Here is a 22,621-nt window from a genome sequence, read left to right as displayed (position 1 = left end):
GTTGGTATCCGGTGGCCTGAGTCCGTCACCTGTTGGTATCCGGTGGCCTGAGTCCTGCTACCACCAAGGTATCACATGCCTGTGTCTGCCTAGCTTCTATTTGACCAGCAGCTATTCCGCTGGGAACCTCCTCAAGACCTGGCAGTGAGGACAAGATCCCTGTAGAGGGGTTAAAGAGTGAAGACCAGGGAGGCTGCTCAGACAACTACCTTAGAGGTGGCCCTACGTCAATCCGGTGGAGTAGCCTAGTGGGTCCACAAACCTGTTAGTCATTACAAGTATATGTCACAATAAATAAAATTTCTACAATCTAAGTTGGACGATAGGGCCAGGAGGAAAAATCCTGAGATTCCTGGGATTTCCAGAAAAAGAGGAGGGCACTTCTGTAATCCCTTTTTTTTTTCAAAATGCTTTCCTGAGACTTTTGGCAGGGAGTCATTCTCAGAGATGCTACAAATAGAGCTGCCCATAGAGTTCCAATGCGAACTAAAAATATAGGGGATACTCCAAGAACCATTATTGTAAAATTCCTCTCGTTTGTGGATAAGGAAATAATTAAAGTAAAAAGACTAGGGAAATTGGGCCGTTGAAATATGATGATCGAATTTAAATTGATCCTGATTTCTCTAGAAGTACCCAGAGGAAATGCTTGCTAGTTACCATTAAAAAAAAACTACAATTGAATGGTCTACAGTACTCTATGTAGTACCAAGATGAGAATAGACTGTAAAGAGCATCCTATATTCTTTGGTAAGTCTGAGGATGTATTCCGCTTGATCGACTCTAAGGATCTAAAAGAATAATTTAATAACGATGATTTTTTTTATTTAGTTTTTTATAAAGTTGTTGTCCTTTTGCTGCTTTATGTAGGTGGAAAGGAAGTGGATAATGTCGGCTGTTGGTTTGCTAATTGTTAAAATTTAAGAAATGTATATGGATATATTGAAAAACAATACAGATATGTAAATATTGTTTATAAAACTCCACAGGCAGCCTATCAGAACCCTGAGATTTATTATTGGCCATAGATGTGACTGCCACCTGTAACTCCTCGAACTGCAAGGGCCCACTAAGGAATGCTCTATCAGATTTAGATAACGATGGTAAATTGATTCCCTGCAAATATTGAGAGATCTGGTCAGTAGTACTTCGTAACTTGGACTTGCGGAAACAGGGAGAATGCAAGCATTATCAACCTGTGTTTTCCCTGCAACATTCCTAAGAGCTGGTATATAAGAGGAGACAATCTGGGCCCTAGCTATTAATGCAAGTACATGTCAACGTTTTTTCCTCCATCAAAATAACGCTGTTGTAAAAAGATCACTTGGTCTTGGCCAATTCAAGTGTGTGTGCATTGTAAGCATCCCGAGCCGCCTTCCAAGCCAACAACTTTGGAGTCCCACCATACCCAATAAAGGCTTCCGCCATAGACCGCACCCTCTGTTGTAAGAACTCGCCAAATAGTTTGGTTTTGGATCTAGCAACGGCCTGAAACAAGACAGCCCGCAAGCAGGCCTTAAGAGCATTTCAGACAACAGCACATGAAGCAGAGCCCACATTATGATGTAGATATTCCCTCAAAGCATCAGTAACAAGTTGACCGTCAATAACTTGTAACCAAACGGGATGAAATGCCCATAAACGCTGTGGTGTTTTTCAGCAGTTTACCCCGCTGCAGGTTCTTTCTCTAATTGTCTGTTATCCCTGAACTCTGCTCCAGAGTGGGAGGAGACTAGCTGATATGTCGAACATACACTGCACACTGAGAAGGGGGAGATACCTCTCTCCTAACTCTGACCAACACATACACATATACAGAAGCAGTAGCATAGAAGACAATATACAGCATTAATGAGCAGCATTGCTGTGAATCCAGCACTGCGGTGAGACAGTGGAACACTAAGGGTGAGTTCACACAACGTGTATTTCTTGTGGAATTTAGGTTGCAGAATTCACGCTTTGTGTGAATCCGCCATTACTAAAAGTAGCAGCAGCAATCATCTTTGTATGTGTTTGCTCCCTCAACCCCCTCCCTTCTCCATTGACCTCTATTGGCTGCAGCTATAATCTGATCTCTCCGGGAAGCTGAAAATCCATTTCCTCTGCTTCATGTGGATGGATTTTGTCTAATCCGAGTGAGTGATCAGTGCATGAGGCAGGGGAGGGGGGCAGTGGAGCCTGATAACTGGTACGCTTGTACTATTGCTTTATAAAAAAAAAAATTGTAAACGATAGTTACTATTTTAGGCTATGTTCACACTCAGTATTTTGCCGAGTTTTTTGACGTGGAAACCGCGTCGCAAAACAAGGCAAAAACGGCCCTAAAATGCCCCCCATTGATTTCAATGGGAGGCGTCGGCGTCTTTTTTCCGCAAGCAGTAAAACTGCCTCGCGGGAAAAAGAAGCGACATGCCCGATCTTCGGGCGTTTACGCCTCTGATCTCCCATTGACTTCAATGGGAGGCAGAGAAAGCGTATTTTGCGGTGTTTTATGCCCGCGGCGCTCAATGGCCGCGGGCGAAAAACTCACTGAAAATCGGCGTGCAGGGAGAGGAAAATCTGCCTCAAACTTCCAAACGGAATTTTGAGGCAGATATTCCTCCTGCAAAATACTCTGTGGGCTATGTTCACACAGAGTATTTTGCAGGAGGAATATCTGCCTCAAAATTCCGTTTGGAAGTTTGAGACAGATTTTCCTCTCACTGCACGCCGATTTTCGCTGAGTTTTTTGTGGCGTTTTTCGCCCGCGGCCATTGAGCGCCGCGGGCATAAAACACCGCGAAATACGCTTTCTCTGCCTCCCATTGAAGTCAATGGGAGGTCAGAGGCGGAAGCGCCCGAAGATAGGGCATGTCGCTTCTTTTTCCCGCGAGGCAGTTTTACTGCTCGCGGGAAAAAGACGCCGACGCCTCCCATTGAAATCAATGGGAGGCATTTTCGGGCCGTTTTTGCCGAGTTTTGCGACGAGGTTTCCGCGTCAAAAAACTCTGCAAAATACTCAGTGTGAACAAAAGGGGTTTTCTTATAAACATCATTTATCCCTTATTCACGGGATAGGTGATAAATCTCTGATCAGTGGAGTTCCAATCACTGGGAGCCTGATGATCCTGAGAATGGGGGTCCCAGGGAGCCCTATGTGAATGGAGTGGTACTGCACATGCTCGACCACCGCTCCATTCACTTTTTAGAAGGCTTTTTTTTATTAACATATTAGTAGTCTATGTGCAGATCCCTGCTATATTTCAGAATGTACACCTTTATCAAATGTTCTTGTCATTTAACTAGGAAGTCCTGGATAATGTGAAGAAGTGCAAGAATTTTCTCGCAACGTTAATAAAACTGGCTTCAAGTGGACCTCAGTCACTGACCATGGGGCAAAATGTGAAAAACCTGGTGAAAAACCTGCTTGTAAGATTTAATTGTTCTGATTGAAATATGTTAATTAACTTACACTATAATACAAAACATGCAGTAAGGCCTCATGCACACGGCCATTATGCGGGCCGCATTTTCGGGCCGTGCTCCGATACAAAGTATGGAATCACGGCCCGTAAAAAAAGAAAAGTAGGACATGCTCCATAATGCACGGCACAGTTCTACGGTACGGACACCCTTCTGTAGCGATATGTAAAGGTGTCGCGGCCTATAGAACCGGGTGGGTCCGTAATTGCGGACCGTATTTTTTACAGTCGTATGCATGGGGCCTAAGACTTTTACCCCTGAAAGACACGCCCAATTTTGGCCTTAAAGGGTTTGTCCGAGATTTATTTTATTTTTTTTGTACATTTAAAACCACATTGCACATATTTACAATTGTATAATATACTTACCCGTGCAATCTTGCTTCAGTTCTCTGCTCTGGCTGCCTTTTCCTTCTGATCACATGAGCTCTGACGTCACCTTTTCAGCCTCCTCCACTGTCGTGTCGTATCCCGATCACATGGTCTCGAACCAGAGAGACCTCGGATGGTATACGACACGTCACTTGTCACGTGGTGTATATCTGCTTGTTCTGCTTCACAGCCTGTAACACGCATGCGCTGTCACTGCTGTTCTCGCAGTCCCTGCTGTTCTCGAGATAACAGCAGGGGCCGCGCATGCGCGTTACAACAGAACAAGCCGATATACAACACGTCACAAGTGACGTGTCGTATACCCGGCAAAGAATCCAAGATCAACAAAGCGGCAGAGCCAGAGCAGAGAGTGACGTCGCCAGTCAAGTTCCCCACGGCAGGATCTGGAAACGGGGCCACTTTGCAAACGTAAGTATATTACAAATGTATTTACATTTATCACTTACATGCATTAAAGGGGTTATTGAAAATATGATTGTATCTCGGACAACCCCTTTAAGGACAGAACAATTTTTTTATATTTCTCACTTTGCATCCCGGCGCTCATAACTTTTTTTTGTTCAACGCAGGTGTATGAGACTGTGTTTTTTCTGAACGAGTTGTACTTTGTGTAGGTGCCATTTTTTTGGTACATTTACATTATCGTTTAATTTATAGAAATTTTTATTTTGGCAAAAATGCAGGGGAAAAAAAAGCAGTTACGCTACAGTATTTTTTTTTTTTTTACACCATACACTGATCATGATAAATGTTATACATTTGTTACGGTCGTGGCTTTACCACATGTGTATATTTGATGTTTTGGGACTTACATTTTCTAACGTTTATTAATTGTAAAAAATGTGCATTTCTGTGTATTTTTTTCTTTTTACATATTTTTTTTCTTTAACCTTTTATTTTTTTTTTTTTTTTTTTTAATACTATAGGGGGATTTTTCATTTTGATTTTTTAATTTTAATGTACTGGCATATATCTATTTATCTATATGTCAGTACATTAGCCTTTGTACTGATTATACACAGGCAGTTGTTAGGCAATCTGAGGTATGCCCTAACAGGCAATATAGTCAGACAGCCCTGGGTTCCTTTAATGAACCCTAGGCTATCTGTTCATATATGTCATGTACCCCGATCGCGTCACAGGGGCTTCCTGTGACGCGATCAAAGAGGTGTCCAGCCTTCTCATTTTCTCTTTGAATTCCGCGGTCAGTTTTGATCGCGATATTCAAGGGGTTAATAGCGGAGGGAAGAGGTTTCTCTTTTCTCCGCCGTTAGAGTGGGGCTGCAGCTGTGTATTTCAGCCGTTGCCCTGCTCCTGATCACGCGCGCCCACTGTCACAGGACGAGAATGGAGCCATCTGCTAAAAAAGTTTATACAGTTTTACAGTGGGGTTAGAGAAATAAATAGACTGACAAATATAATAAAGAATAAACAAATCTTTCCATAAAAATTGCATTTATTGAATACAATATGAAATAAATATAAAAAAACTATATATGTTTGGTATCCCCGTAAACCGTAACGATCCACCAAATAAACGTAACACATTATTTAGACCACACGGAAAGCAATTAAAAAAAAACAAAAAACAAAATAATGCATAAAACAACGATGAAATTGTTGTTTTTTTGCCGTTTACCCCAAAAATATGTAATAAAAGTTAAGATATGTACCCCAGAATGGTGCTACTAAATAATACAACTCGTTCAGCAAGGAAGAAACCTTATAAGTAGGTAAATTGAAAAATTTAAATTTTATAGTAGTGGGAACACAGTGAGGCAAAATAAGAATCCTGCACTCTCAAAGTTAGCGGTGTCCTTAAGGGGGTTAATTGTTCAAAGGGGTTTTCTAAGATTTACAAACTCTCAATGAATACAGTGAAGGAAATAAGTATTTGATCCCTTGCTGATTTTGGAAGTTTGCCCACTGTCAAAGACATGAACAGTCTAGAATTTTTAGGCTAGGTTAATTTTACCAGTGAGAGATAGATTATATAAAATAAAAAAAAACAGAAAATCACATTGTCAAAATTATATATATGTATTTGCATTGTGCACAGAGAAATAAGTATTTGATCCCTTTGGCAAACAAGACTTAATACTTGGTGGCAAAACCCTTGTTGGCAAGCACAGCAGTCAGACGTTTTTTGTAGTTGATGATGAGGTTTGCACACATGTTAGATGGAATTTTGGCCCACTCCTCTTTGCAGATCATCTGTAAATCATTAAGATTTCGAGGCTGTCGCTTGGCAACTCGGATCTTCAGCTCCCTCCATAAGTTTTCGATGGGATTAAGGTCTGGAGACTAGCTAGGCCACTTCATGACCTTACTGTGCTTCTTTTTGAGCCACTCCTTTGTTGCCTTGGCTGTATATTTCTGCAGGATTTTAATCCATTACGGCGTAATGTGTTACCAATGGTTTTCTTGGTGACTGTGGTCCCAGCTGCCTTGAGATCATTAACAAGTTCCCCCCGTGTAGTTTTCGGCTGAGCTCTCACCTTCCTCAGGATCAAGGATACCCCACGAGGTGAGATTTTGCATGGAGCCCCAGATCGATGTCGATTGACAGTCATTTTGTATGTCTTCCATTTTCTCACTATTGCACCAACAGTTGTCTCCTTCTCACCCAGCGTCTTACTTATGGTTTTGTAGCCCATTCCAGCCTTGTGCAGGTCTATGATCTTGTCCCTGACATCCTTAGAAAGCTCTTTGGTCTTGCCCATATTGTAGAGGTTAGTCAGACTGATTAATTGAGTCTGTGGACAGGAGTCTTTTATACAGGTGACCATTTAAGACAGCTGTCTTTAATTCAGGCACCAAGTTGATTTGGAGCGTGTAACTGGTATGGAGGAGGCTGAACTTTTAATGGTTGGTAGGGGATAAAATACTTATTTCTCTGTGCACAATGCAAATAAATCTATATAATTTTGACTGTGATTTTCTTTTTTTTTTTTTATATATAATCTATCTCTCACTGGTAAAATTAACCTAGCCTAAATATTCTAGACTGTTCATGTCTTTGACAGTGGGCAAACTTACAAAATCAGCAAGGGATCAAATACTTATTTCCTTCACTGTATAGGCCATCAGTTTCTGATCGGTGGGCGTCTGACCCCTGCCAATTGGCAGCATGATGGATCCACGGCACTTACTGGTTCCTATTGTTTCAGAAAAAAAAATGATTAGCGCAAACTTGAGACTACTTAACTTCAAAGTGATCCAAAGTGATCGATCCAGATAAAACAGCAGATCTTTCAAACACACTGAAGTGTTTAAAATAAGCACACTGCAGTTCGTATTCACAGGTTGTCAATATAGATTAGTCACCGGGATGCCTAATCTTGTCTTCAAGAATTTCTATATAACAAAAACCGAGAAAAACTGGCTCCTATTGTGAAGTACTGTGAGAACTTGACTCTTGTAGCGCAAACAATTTATTCTGGCCAAAGGATTTCTAACAGAGAGAAGCGTGCAAAAAAGAAAACATTGTGATGGTCATCTAGAAAAAAAACTGCAAAATCTAATTTCACCCCCACGGCTTCTTCCGGGGCATGACCTCTGCAACATAACATTAGATATTTATACCATCATGTTTACTCTACTATATACCTAAAATTCATATATTAACATTACTCATAAAATGCTACTATTAAATATATAATCCTGTAATAATGGACATACACGGCTTTCATGAACAAAAAACGTACATAGTGTCACTATGGTTGCCGGTCGATGCATAAGACAACAGCTATACTTAGAACCTCTATACAAATAGACTGCGAATTAAGCACATTTAATATAAAAAAAAATTGAGATCTAGTAATGTCAAATATATATTCACTGTTGTATGTTACATAGTTACATAGTTAGTACTGCTGAAAAATGACACATGTCCATCATGTTCAACCAAGGGATGGGAAAAGGGAAGGTAAAATTCCTACACATAGGAGCTAATTTTGTTTTGTTCTAGGAAATTATCGAAGCCTTTTTTAAAGCCATCTACTGTCCCTGCTGTGACGGCTCCTGCGGTGACTATTCCATAGATTCACAGTTCTCACAGTAAAGAAGACTTGTCGCCTCTGCAGGTTGAACCTTTTTTTTTCCAGACGGAGGGAGTACCCCCTTGTTTTTTTAGGGGGTTTTACATGGAACAGGATTTTTACCATATTTTTTGTATGGGCCATTAATATATTTATATAAATTAATCATGTCCCCCCTTAGTCGTCTTTTTTCAAGGCTAAATAGGTTTAATTCTTGTAATCTTTCCTCATAACTTAGATTCTCCATGTCCCCTATTATCTTCGTTGCTCTTCTTTGTATTTTTTCCAACTCCAGGGCATCCTTTCTATGAACTGGAGCCCAGAACTGAACTGCATATTCTAGATGAGGCCTCACTAATGCTTTGTAAAGTGGTAATATTACGTCCCTGTCCCGCGAGTCCATGCCTCTTTTAATACACGACAATATCCTGTTGGCCTTTGAAGCAGCTGATTGACATTGCATGCTGTTATTTCGTTTATGATCTACAAATACACCTAGATCCTTCTCAACAAGTGACTCCCCCAGTGTAGCGCCCCCTAGGACATATGATGCATGCAGGTTGTTGGTACCCAGATGCATAACTTTGCATTTATCTACATAAAACTTAATTTGCCAAGTGGATGCCCAAACACTCAGTTTGTTTAAATCCGCTTGCAATTCAAGAACATCTTGCATAGACTGAACTATATTATATAGCTTGGTGTCATCTGAAAAAATAGAAATAGTGCTATTAATCCCATCCTCTATATCATTAATAAATAAGTTGAATAATAGTGGTCCCAGCACTGAACCCTGTGGTACACCACTTATAACCGGGGACCATTCAGAGTAGGAATCATTTACCACAACTCTCTGGATACGGTCCTTGAGCCAATTCTCAATCCAATTACAAATGATACTTTCTAAACCTATAGTCCTTGATTTACCCATTAGACGTCTGAGGGACAGTATCAAATGCCTTTGCAAAGTCCAAAAACACTATATCCACAGCGGTCCCTCTGTCTAGGCTTCTGCTCACCTCTTCATAAAAACAAATCAGGTTGGTTTGACAACTTCTGTCCTTAGTAAAACCGTGCTGGCTGTCACTTATAATACTACTTTTTGTCACAAAATACTGTATATAGCCCCTCAAACATTTTCCCCAAGATGGATGTTAATCTTACTGGTCTATAATTTCCCGGGGAAGACCTAGAGCCCTTTTTGAAGATAGGCACCACATTTGCCCTGCGCCAGTCCCTTGGCACTATACCAGTCACTAGAAAATCTCTGAAAATTATGAAAAGGGGGACAGAAATAACTGAACTAAGCTCTTTAAGAATTCTAGGGTGTAACCCATCTGGTCCCGGGGCCTCGTGCACGTTTATTTTATTTTATTTAGCTTGGACCAGATCTACATTCATCCAATTCAGTATATCAACTGATATATTAACAGCACTGGCACCGGCTACATCATCTGCTCTTTCTTCTGTTGTATATACAGAGCTAAAGAACCCATTTAGTAACTCTGCCTTCTCTTGATCCCCTGTGATCAACTCCCCATTACCATTATCTAGGGGTCCTACATGTTCAGACCTTGGCTTTTTTGCATTTATATACTTGAAGAATTTTTTGGGATTTGTTTTACTATCCTTGGCCACCTGCCTTTCATTTTGTATTTTTGCTAATTTTATTACATTTTTACAGATTTTATTAAGCTCTTTAAATTTTACAAAGGCTACAGCTGTACCCTCAGATTTTGTATTTTTTAAATGCCCTTTTTTTTGTCATATATTGCCCTTTTTACAGAAGGTGGGATTTAATCCATGTGGGATTTAATTTTAGTCGTTTATACTTGTTACCTATAGGAATAAATTTTGCACTATAATTACCCAAAGTAGATTTGATAATCTCCCATTTATAATTTGTCCCATTATTTAACTTTAGTTCTTCCCAGTGTATATCCTGAATTGCAGCCCTCATCCTGGGAAAATTGGCCTTCTTAAAATTAAATGTTTTTGCCCTCCCTGCCTGCGTTTGTTTTTTACAGTATAGGTAAAATGTAACTATATTGTGATCACTGTTACCGAGGTTTTCACGAACATTGACATTCCCAACAAGCTCTTCATTATTAGAAATGACCAGATCCAACAGAGCTTCACCTCTAGTCGGGTTTTCCACAAACTGGCCCATAAAATTTTCTTGCAACAGGTTGAGGAAATGTCTCCCCTTTGCAGTTGAAGCCGAACCATGACACCAATTAATACCCCGGTAATTAAAATCTCCCATTATCACTACTGTACCAGCCTGTGTAGCCCGCTCCATCTGTTTTTATAGCTGATTTTCCATCTCCTCAGTTATATTGGGGGGTCTATAGATTACTTCAAAAGTACTTTTTTTCAGGGTTTACCTCCCTTTCTAGTTCCACCCACAATGTTCCAACCTCCTCACAGTCTTCACCCACTATTGTCTCTTTCACACTCGCCTTCATATCACTTCTCATATACAGACATACACCACCGCCTTTCCTATTTGTCCTGTCTTTCCAAAAAAGTGTAAAACCTTCTAGATTTACAGCCCAGTCATGAGAAGAGTCTAGCCATGTTTCAGCAACACCAACTATATCAATATTTTCTTCCAGTATCAAGGACTCCAGCTCCCCCATTTTGCTTGCTAGACTTCTGGCATTTGTGAACATACACTTTAACTTGCCTTTCACTTTTATTATCAGAAATATGATTATTTGACATTATTTGGGCATTTTTATTTTCATTGCTGTTTTGTAACAAAAGGATCTCCTTATCCAGTTGTCTAGTCCTCTCCCCACATTCTGTTTCTCCCCCCACCAATATAGTCTCACCCCTCTCTAACCTGACTACCCCTATATTTTGTACATTGACCTCCCTCCTCAGCCCTAGTTTAAATACTCAGCCACCCCAGCTAGAATTCTCTCCCCCAGCACAGCGGACCCCTTCCATTTAGGTGCAAATTATCTGCAGAATACAGTTTGTACCCCAATGAAAAGTCAGCCCAGTGCTCTAGGAACCCAAAGTCTTCTCCTCTACACCAAGACTTAAGCCATGCATTTAACCCCCTGAGCTCCCGCTGTCTTTCCTGTGATGTGCATGGTACAGGCAGTATTCCTGAGAATACAACCTTGGAGGTCCTTCCCTTCAGCTTGTAGCCTAGTTCTTTAAAAGTATTCTTAAGGCTCCTCCACCTACCATTTATTCTGTCGTTGGTACCCACATGGATCACGACACCTGGATCATCACCAGCCCCTCCCAGTAATTTATCCACCCGTTCCACAACATGCCGAACCCTGGCACCAGGGAGACAGCAAACCTTTAGGTTGAGGCGGTCTTGGCGACAAATTATTCTATCCGTCTTCCTGATTATAGAATCCCCTACAACTACCAATTGTCTTGCCTTACCTGCATTACCATCCTGCCGACTACCAGCTGGGCTGCTCTCCCGACTGTTAGGCCTCATGCACACGACCGTAGTGTTTTTCTGGTCCGCAAATTCCAGGACCGTGTTCCGTGAAATGTCCTCCGCAGTTCATCCGTGTGTAATCCGCAAAATGCGGATAAAAAAAAAAAAGCCTAGGTACAACAGGATGTCAAAAGCTTGTCCCAACCCCTTTTAGAAGGTCACATGATCGCTCAGGAGCAATTTCCTTGTGCATTTTTGCTGGTCTTTGCTTTGTGCGAGTTCTGTCAGATTGCGCTGCTGATATAGCTGTGGTTTTTGGCAGTTCCTCACTGCGAAGATGTCTTCTGTTGATGTGGATGATGTACTCCTGTACTGGCTCCTCTCAAGACGATTTGGACAGCAACCACCAATGCTGGACGAAGAACCAAAGAGGAGGAGGAGATATTGGGTTCACCCCATTGTCTCCAAACGGCTTAGGAAGGGGCATTTCAACATGCTGTACTCAGACCTGCGGCAGCACCCGGACAAGAATAGACCGTATAATTGGGCACACCAATACGTACTCTTTTAACATACTCGCATGCATCACTACATGCCCTGACTACAATGATCAAAGTATATAAGCAATACTTACGGGCCAACCTCCATGACATTCAGCAGGAACGACAGCTGTTTCGTGTAGAGGTAGGGTCTTTTTTTCAGCCGTCCGTCTCCGCTCCTCCCCTTGTCATTTAGCTCCCGCTTAACTTGGTCACGGCACGTGTTCCAACGTGTTTTCACGTAGTCAACTATGAGATCAAATAAAAAATCACAGATCAACATATTTGAAGTGTAACGTTACTCGAACTTCTGAAATGTAAGGGCACGACCATACGTGGCAGAGTTTTTCCTCTGAAAATGTTGGTGCAGATTTGGGGCATTTACGCAACAAATCTGCACCAACATTTGCATATTTGACAGGTAATTCAGACGTTGCAGAAAAGACAGCCGACTTGCCACAGATTTCAGTTTTTGCATTGAATTTGACAGCAATTCCACCACTTCTGCCCGTGCCCTAATTGTGACATGTCACGTTTTGATTGGTGGTGGTCCGAACCATGAGACCCCCACCAATCGCACAAACTAAGCAATCTCACGTGCACTTCTGCAGCTTTGTTTCAGCGATTGGTGGGTGTCTCAGTGATCCAACCCCCACCAATCAAAACTTCAGACATGTCACTATGACATGACAGAAGTACCCTTTAAAAAATAACAAACAGCATCAAGGTGTGAAACGTACCCATGCGTTTCTTTTGCGCTTTTGTTACCTTCTCCCACTCTGCCAGATACAGTTCACCGCAGACCTCCTGCCAGGCAAGCTCTTTTAGATTCCTGTCAGCATAATCTTCCAGGTGCTTATCCCATAGACCGGGCTTGTGCTGGACCAGAATGATTAACTTCTCAACGCTGATCATAGAAGCCATGCTGCTCTCTGCTGCTTTCCAACACCCTCTCCAGCCTTCACAACGACAGAACTCATTCCCGGTCGTTGCCTAGCAACACTTCCGCAAATCCGCAAACTGCGGTTGACACACGGAGGTGTATCCACATTTTCCACGGGCCCATTGACTTCTATGGGCATGTCCGCATCGAATTTGCAGGCCGTAATAAGACATTTCCTGAGTTTATGCGTCGCAGACATGCGGGGACCCGTGAAAACACGGATAGTGTGTATGGGCCCATAGAAATGAATGGGTCCGCAATTCTCCCGTGGATTTTTGGAGGAATTGCGGACGCAAAAACATGTTCGTGTGAATGGGGCCTTAGGGAGATCAGTATCCACTAGGGCTGCCATTTCTGAGACCGATACCCTCGCATCATCACCCAACTTGGCAATTTTGCTTGTAATATTAAACAGGATAGGCCTTCCTTTTCTTGGACCCCTTTCTACTGCCCCTAACTACATTAACCCAGCTTCTTGCCTGGTCCTGCTGACCCATGTCTTCACCCTCCAGTTCTGCCCGACTAACTGCGTGCTCAGTCAGCAGCATGCTCCGCTCAAGATTGTCTATCGCCCTCAGTGTTGCATTTTGCTCCTCCAGATCTCTAATGCGAGCTTTCAGGCGAACAACATGCTAACATCTGCCACAGAGGTATTCACCCTGGAACTCCGTGCATACTTATGGCAAACTGTGCACTGAAGAAAACCGCCAATCTTGCTGTTCATTATCCCAGTTACAAAAAAACAGTGAACAGTTGTTAAAGTAAATGAAAAGAAGAGTACTTACAGGGGCTTTACCTCCTCTTTTTAACTCCGGTTTTGTAACTCCACTTGATATACAAACCACTTGTTTAGCAAGCCAAATACTATGTATTCGTTAATAAACAGCCACATGATGTGGAAGTCCCATGGGCTCTTATATCCAATCACAAGATAATATTTGGAAAGGGGAAGGAAACCCACAATTGTACCAAAAACATAGTAAGTGAAATTCCCTTTACTATACAGACAGGACCCATATTGATCAAATTGATTAGGTCCTAGATGAAAAAAAATCCGCACTAAGCTATTTAGTTTGAAAACGAATGAAAATAAATCTAGAGCAATACCAATGAAACTTTTTGTTGTCCACTGTGTCGACCTACCATATTACAGAGTGATATAGACTACGTTATTATCCTCAGTGGCAGATTAAGTAGACCATTGTCGCTGGGCTGTTAACCAAACTTAGGCAACCCTTCACCACCACCGCCCTGCCACGCTGTGTCTAATTAACACCACCTTTCTGTGCGAGCATTGACAAATGGGTTTTACGATTCCCCTTGTCAAAGGGCTGTGTCCCTACATACTGGAAGTCCCCAACCATCTCTGACAGCATCACACTGTGTAGGGACACGCCCTCCTGGCAAGGGGAATGGTAACACTCATTTGTCATTTAGTCCTGGACTACACACAGACTTTTTGTGGAATACAAGGATTTCCTATAACAGACATGTCAGGAGAGGTGACAGCTACTCTATAAATCCAGTGATTCACAGGTGACGTCTTCTCAGATTCTAGTCCTTTTTTCTCTTTTATCCATCCGGTCCAGACCTCATGACGAATTCTCCCAGCCACAACCCATTTCTGTGGAGTTTGCCACAAAGATTTCATTAGCTTCTCACCTTTCCAACATTTCCGCAACTATAAACGAAGATAAAATTCTAATGGTGCCATACACTATACCCCTAAATATCGCACCATACACTGCGTCCCTGAGTATAATAGTACCATTCAGGCAAAGTCTATTTGTAAAGCGGTTCTAAATATAGCGGTTTTCTTATGTGTCGATTGGCAACCATGGTGACTTTTTTGTACATAAAATTTATGTATGTTAATTTTTATGGGAATGTATATATGTAATACTACCATTTTATGAGTACTGTCTATTTAACATGTGAGGTTTATGTATATGATTGAGTAAACGTGATGATATAAATATCTAGTGTTATGTTTAACGGAGGTCATGAACTGAAAGAAGCTGTGAGGGCAAAACTCGAGTTGTGCGTTTTTATCTAGAATGTCACACTGTTGTTTTATTAGATGCTTTTATCTGTTGTAAATCCTGTGGGTAGAATAAGTTATTTGTGCCATAGGGCTATAAGAGCCCAATTCTTGCAATACTTCATCGTAGGAGCCCGTTTGTCTCTGTTTTTCTTGTATAGGAAGTCTTGAAGACGAGATTTGTTATTCTGGTGACGTATCTATTGACAACCTGTGGATACAAACTGCATCCTACTCATTTAATACACTTAAAGGGAACCGGTCACCAGCATTTCACCTATTGAACTTTACTTATCCCTCACTGGCCGCTGCTATCAAAAGTTCATTGCCGTTAAGTACTTTACTTTGTACCTTATTTTGTATCTTATGTGCTATGATCAAAATTGTATAGTGATGCATCTCTTTGTTCTCCGATTTTGTCTTACATGTTTTGTTAGTGTTTTAACAGAAAATCAATAAAAATAAATTTAAAAGAAAAAAAAACGTTAATTGCCGTTATCCCCTCTCCTAAACTCCTTCTCCGACTGTAAATAACGGTCTGCAAACATTTCACGACTTTTATCATAATAATCCGGTGTGCCTTTGTGCGCACGTGCCAGAAGAGGACATTAATGCACAAGCACGGGATTTTTTGTGCTGGGGGAAGGCGAGGAGCGGTCAATCAAAAGTAAGGAGGCGGGGTAAACTCGGAAAGACGTGAGGAATGAAGATATGACTCTTCAAACGAAGATGTGACGTTTTTATGCTCATTAGCATACGGCGTGAGAACACTAAAAAACTGAATACTAAAGGTACAGAGCCGGCGAAGAAGACAATTATAGGTTATATAGAAATATTTTTCACCCACTACCACCTGGTATTGCGGGTTTAATAGGTGAAATGCTGGTGACCGGTTCCCTTTAAGTGTATTTGGAAGATCTGCTTTTTTCTCTGGATCAATCGCTTGGGATCTTTTAAATTAACTGTTTTCAAGTTTGCGCTTATCACTTTTATTGAGATATGTTTTGGAAGTTTAACCTACTTTTGTGGTTTTGCTGCATTCAAGACTATCAAAGTGTTCTGCAGTGCAATTAATTATTGACTTTGTCCCCTCCATTGTTTATCTAGGAGCAGTGGCTCATCCGTACGACTGGCTGCGCCTAACACTGTTGCTTAGTCCATTTAATTGTATACCACTTGCATATTATGGAAGTGATGCAGCACATGCTAAAGTTCTTCAGCCCCTTCATTCTACTGACCGATTGGACACCCATCAATCAAACACTGATGGCCTATTCTAAGGAAAAAACCTTATAAAAGGTTCTATTTTTTCACAATTGAAAGTTTGAAATGTGGTAAATTTCCATCCCTAACTTTTAGGATTTTATATTGACACGATGCTCACTTGTACAGGAAGGTCTCTGGATGGGATATCTCCATTGCTCTCCATGGCCTCCTATTGATGTATACCCCATATAAAACCGTGACTATTGCATGTAAAAACTGTGAGAGATTGGGCATGCTGTGGTTTTGAAAGAAATGGCGTGCCATATAGTGCTACAAAAAAATTGCAAAATTCCACAGGGGCCAAACTATAAAAAAAAAAAAAAAAAGATGAAGATGATTCTTTTTATTTTATTTATTTTTTTTGTATGTTTTTCATATTCAAGGATTCAAAACTTGAACCAGAAGAATTTACTACAAAACTGTACAAGGAGCTGAAGTCCTCACCACAGCCTTATCTAGTGCCGTTTCTGAAGGTATTTTTATATTCCTTTCCTCTCCTGAGCTGTAGAAATTTGGCATAAGAAAGCCTGAGATATTGAAATAATAATATTGCTATGTTTATGTTACCTTTAACACAGGGCTGGATCAATCCTCGCCACCAGTTTGCCATTGCGACTATAAAAAATTACGACTTGTTCACATAGCCTGGTTCCCCATCGCTGGCTGCTTTTTTACGGCCAGCGGTCAGGGTCCTTAAAACCCGAGCCATAGACCTCTTACGGCTCTGGTTTTAACTTGCTGCCCGAGCGATCGGGCAGCTGAATGTTGGGTCTCCGGCTGTCAGTGACTGCCGGGGACCCTGAGGAGACCCTAAGCTTTCGCTGCTTCTGTCTTCTCCGATCTCTTTTACACAGCGCTCAATGAACGCTGTGTATATGAATAGTGGCCGCGCCGCTGTCTTTATTCCTCCCGTTGTTCATGTGACTGGTCACATGATCGCCGGGAGCCGTTACTGATAGACTGCTGCTTGGTCTTACTAGACCCAGCACAGCCCTATTAGTGACAATCGTCACTATGAAAGGTCTGATTTCCCCTGTAACTGTGGCCAGTTACAGTGGAAAAAGATTGTGTAAAAGAAAGAAAAAAAATATATAAAGTTCCCCAAAGGTCTTTTTTGACCTTTGAGGGACTGACCATAGTAATAAAAAAATAGTAAAGTAAAGTGCAAAAAAAAAATTAATAATACACAAAATACCCACCCCAAAAAAAAACGTCCCGTCCCCCCCCGCCAATGATTGTTGTAACGCTAGCGCTGACCCAATTACCCTAATATAGACATGTAATATATTAAAATTTACGGTAGACAATGACTATCACAAATAAAAGGTCTATTTTAGGGTAAAACTGTTATTACCAAAAATAAATAAATAGCTGAAACGTAAAAAAGCATATTTTTTTACTGTTATTTTCAAACTTTATGAATAAAAATTCTAAAATAGCAAAAAGGATGTGTATAAAAACGATAGAAAAAAGAAACCTGCATTATCTACGGAAAAAACATCTCAAAAATCACGCGTGCTAAAAAGGGCTAAACGGTGTCTGGTCCTGAAGGCTCAAAATAGCCCGGTCCTGAACTGGTTAAAGGACATAGACAGGAGCAATCTTCTCTGGGTTTTTCATTTGCTAGGATCGCCAACATCATGAGGATGGTGCATCTGACCAGTGTCTTGGAAGTTTACAGAACCTTTTGCCATCATCTGGTTTCACTGGCTAGAATTCTAATGCCTTCCAAAATATTGTCTTCTGTTTATCTGGAGAAAATTAATGACGTTTTGGTTGGATGGATGAAACCCTTCCCCCTCCCCTTTTTTTATTTCTTTCCTCTTTCTTTTTTTTTTCCTCCACCATCCCCTCCCCCTTTTTTGTATCTAACTACTAGGTTTTGTTTATTTTTTTTGCATATTTACTAGTGTTTAGATACGATTTTTAGTTTGGTTCTATTTATATTGATCCCATTGACTATAATGGGAGCTATAAAAATATGTATCCAGTGAGCTTCGCCTTATTATAGATGCAGGCAGCTACAATAGTATCCTATGCCTGTGGACTAGGAAGCAGGGGATTTGGAATAGGTAGCAGCTATCACAAAGCTGAACTCCATCCTCTATAAGGATTTAAGATTTAATAACAGTCTTAGGCTGGGTTCACACCAGCGTTTGCCATTCCGTTGTTCTGCTCCGTCAGTGTTTCTCTCTCCTAGATCTGGGTGGAACCCATTAATACAGAAAGCCTTTTCTCTATCTAGAAGTCTGTCTGACTGAAGTATTTGGTGCCTATATAGTGAAACCTCTGAGCCGACCACCCAAAATTGTAAAAAAAAAAAAAAAAAAGGTCTTTATTGGGGGTAGTCAGACTACATGTTAAAGTGTCTGATTCAGTCATCTAACATTTACAGAACACACATAATGACGAAAAACCCCAAAATCATGTCTTTTTTTTCATGTGTTTAATAAGTTCTCTGGTAGTACACCATGCAAGTTCTCCTACACCATTACCTGTTTACAACAAGTGTAGGTATTGACGGTTGTGATAGCAGCGGTGCTCGACATCACATCAGCATATCACACAGAACCAGGCCCAGACTATAAAACAGTCGTGGTTCTGTACACAAGTAGCTGCAGTGCACACACACAGCCATAGGTCGCCCCCTCTCTTTCTTAGTCTCCATAGTGACACCCCTCTTTCCCAGTACAAGATGACTGTGTAATTCTTGGTCCCCAGCATGGCACCCCTCATTCCTGGTCCCAGCAGCAGGGCTACACCCTAATCTCACCATGACTCCCCTTACTCTTAGACCCCAGTCAGGTTCCACTCTCCATTTTCTCCTCCTTGCTAACCTTGGCACCTCAGTGGCAGTCTACAGGCTCCCTTGCTCAGTAATTACATAGGCTATACAGTGCAGCATGACACGTGCTGCTCCCTCCCCATCTCTGAAAGCCTCCCTGCTCCTCCTCCCTCCATGGTGCTGGAAATGCTTTGCTCTCTGCTCCAGTGATGCGGAGCGATGCTGGCAGCTTCTCTCCTTCGATATGCCACGCAAGTCTCCTCCTCCTGCTCCCGCTAATCCGATGATGCAGCGTGGCGCAAACCCACGTCCAGATAATTCACAGCGCATGTAAGTCCAATTTGTTTTCTTTTCAAAGGGGTTCTCACTGAAAAATTTGCTAGAAAAAAGTGGGCTTTGGTCCTATTAAGCGGTGGTCTGCTTTTAGAGGGGCTGCTTTGAAAGAAAATAATGGTGGGAAAATGCATCACAGAAAAATTTGGTCTAAGTTATATGGGGTCTTTTCAAAGAGGTGTGTGTGTATGTGAATTATTTTATTTTTTTCCCCAATAAATCTGTATACAAATTGCTTTGTTAATGTTCACACATTGCAAGTATAATTGAAATTTTTTTTTCACTCTACACAGAAAAGTCTTCCTTCACTGCGCCGTCTCATGCCAAATTCCCAGGAATTTATCTTGCAGTGTGGACAACAAAACCCAACGAGTGCTACAAATTCGGTCTCTTTTGTCAAGATTTCACCATCCACTTCCATGCAGACAATGAAACCAGTTGGCTCTACAGGTCTTGGCCCAGTGAAAGTCCACCAAACTACCTCTGTGCCCCAGCCTCTCGGTACATTGAAACCTGTGAACGTAAAGCAGGTGGTAAGAGAATACGTTTTTTCCTTTCCTATTATCCCTTTCTTGGTTTATACTTGGACACTATGGGTAGTTGGAACTTCAGGTTTGTCCTTACTTAATACATGAGACTTACATGACTGTTTACATAATATGAGGGCTTTCACGCTTATTGAGCATGGTTTTTCCTTACAAGAATGATTAAAACACTCAGGAGAAAGGTATAGCTGAAAAGTTTAAGTTCACACATTCAAAATTTGATGAAGATTTAGGTGTGGATTCTGAACCTAAATCCTCACCAAATCTGCTGATATTCGGCACCCAATACAAGGGACTGGGGTTGTTTTAAAATATAAAACATGTTCATTATTTGCGTGGATTCCCATTGGAAAAGCCGCAGATTAGCCCCATTGAATAATACGCATGTGGATCCGCTTGCACATCTGCAGCAGGAATCTGTTTGCGTCTCGGTTTTCTGCCACAGATTCTTTAAATCCGGCATATGTGAACATAGCCTTATCCTTCTTTTTCTTAAAAAATGCATGGGAAAACAATACTACGAATGCCAAAAACACATTTATATTCTCAGAAAAGTGAGAAAATAGCCTTTTTTCATCGAAGCCTAAGAGTCTGTAATGTTTTTTAAATTTATTGATATGTTTCTAATGAGGTTGTATATTTTTATCCCGGAAACAGCGCCACACTTGTTTATAGGCTGTATCTGGTATTGCAACTCACATAAGCAGTTTCTGAGTAGTATTGAAAAAAGAAACAAAAAAACTTTTTTCTTAAATCATATGACCCCTTTCATCTAACATGTGTTTTTGTAGGCTTTTCTATTGTGTGCACATGGAATTTCATTAAAGTAGCTTCACATCCATACATTATACTTAGAAAAAAAATTTTGATAGAAAATTTCAAGTGGAAATTCCTTTTTTCTTTTGTGCTAGTGTTTTGTAAAGGTCCTCTGCTTTGACAGTTACACATTAGAATCAATCACTTTGTGCTATTTTATTTGGGTTTTACATCACGATCATCGTATATGATGTCCACATCTTTTGCATAACCATTTTTTCATAAATTCGGTCTCTGGTAAAATGTAAAAGTATTTTCTTATCTCTTTTTAAAAGCACATTCACAATACATTTGACATCTGTGATCTAATTCCAGATGAAATAAAACTGCAGAGAAAATGTTGCCGATTTTATTTCATGACATTTGAGTAAACTGCATTAATGATGAATCGTGAAGCCTACATGACTTGCGGTCTGATAGGCCTGCGTGTCTTAAGGGATTAAGGCCATCTGGACAAGTTTATGTTGCTAGATATTACTGTAAACAACTGGTGAGATTTCTTGTTGTCATATCCAGACAAAAGTACGCTTGAGGATTCATGAGCGTGATGTGTGTAAACTGAGGGCTAGACACACAAGCCTCGTAGCAGTTTTGGTTGATTGAACATGTTGATGGACTGCTTAAAATGAGGACCTGTTTGTGCCTACTAATATTGTTGTTACCATTGCAGGTAGTTCATCAGCCAACCAGTGGGATTGTGAAGCAAGTGACCACGTTGCCCCCCAATTCGACACTTAACCTTAACAAACCTGGAGAAAAACACATGTCTCTGGATACCCTAATACAAACGGGGCACCTGACACCAGGTACACTTTTCCGTTAATCAGTAATGTTTTAATAGCTCCCGGGAACAAAAACTAAAAATGACGTTTTTTTTTTTTCTACAGCTGCTTACAGATAAACATTTGATGTAAGAAGGTGTTAAATGTTCTATAGTTTCTGCACACATTTTTAAAATGTGCAGTCAGCAATAGATAGGTCACGGACATTACAGGATCGCTAAGGGCCAGTGGATTAGGAGGTTTTCACCGCTTTTGGGGATCTGCCACCGTCTCCAAACACCTGAACCGTACACACCACCAAGTATAGTTCAGCACACCATTTCTGTAGCACAGAAGTTCACATTTGTTGCGGCCTGTTTCACTGGGACCTTATCCCATGCTTGGTAGTGAGTACATTTATGAGGAATAGGCTTTCCGCAGCCATGTATCTTATGGCTCAGCATGACTCTCCGGAAGCTTCTAGTACTGTGTTCGTTTCTCTCACCCTTTTCATCCGAGAATACCCTTGTGGGACCCGTAGCGTTAACCAGAATCCACAATAAGAAACAACAGATCTTTGATTAATAAAAAGGAAAAATAACTATAGATTGAATATGTATTGCAACAAACACATACTATACATTGTATGTAAAGTATCGTTCCTCCTTCTAACCCACCTTTTGAAGTGCAGGTGATCTAGTACACTGCATAAATGAAACCTAATTCAGCTATTTCTCTTTACAAATAAAACCATTAAGGTTTTCTATTTCATGTATTTCTCCACCAACTCTGGATTAGCAGTTCCCAATGGAACATGTCAATACTAAACAAGAAAATATTATTTATAAAATGATAAGAGGCCATGTTGCAAAAATGAGTTCCTGAAAATTAAATCTGTTAACCCATCACACTCCAAATGGTGTTTGACAATTAGAAAATTCCACTGAATCACTGTCCGATTTAATTCTGGCAAAAATAGGACAACACGGGAGAGTTTTGTCTGGAGACTTGAGAAATAAAAAATGATTTGCACAAAAGAGAACAAAGGTACATGAAGATGATCAAATCACTGTTAAGTCAGAACCTAGTAGCAAAAGTAAAACAGAAGTTCAAAAAAGATGATCTTATGACAAGCTCCCTCAGGCCGCCACTATAAGCTTTTATCTGGTGACGAGCAAGTTTTGCTGAGAAAAGTGCAGAAGAATCGCTGAGCAAGGGTCTCCGTTTTCAGAAACTGTGGCAATTTTCATTGCATCCTGCATAGTAGTGTAATACATGGTTATCTT

General features: G+C 40.9%; 1 protein-coding gene across 3 annotated transcripts in view; it reads left to right on the top strand.

Moving 5' to 3' along the window:
• TAF4B (TATA-box binding protein associated factor 4b) overlaps positions 1 to 22,621 on the top strand; it is a 158,900-nt gene that overhangs the window by 61,424 nt on the left and 74,855 nt on the right. For all 3 annotated transcript variants that reach the window (XM_075826320.1, XM_075826319.1, XM_075826322.1), the window contains exons 5-8: positions 3,286 to 3,408; positions 16,479 to 16,568; positions 19,507 to 19,746; positions 21,245 to 21,380. In XM_075826320.1, the coding sequence (XP_075682435.1) occupies positions 3,286 to 3,408; positions 16,479 to 16,568; positions 19,507 to 19,746; positions 21,245 to 21,380 (589 nt within the window). The remainder of the gene's footprint in view (positions 1 to 3,285; positions 3,409 to 16,478; positions 16,569 to 19,506; positions 19,747 to 21,244; positions 21,381 to 22,621) is intronic.

This window comes from Rhinoderma darwinii, chromosome 5 (genome assembly GCF_050947455.1).
Source record: "Rhinoderma darwinii isolate aRhiDar2 chromosome 5, aRhiDar2.hap1, whole genome shotgun sequence".
NCBI classification, from domain to species: Eukaryota; Metazoa; Chordata; class Amphibia; order Anura; family Rhinodermatidae; genus Rhinoderma; species Rhinoderma darwinii.
Note: the sequence above shows the minus strand (reverse complement) of the source record. Positions and strands in the feature narration are given on the sequence as shown.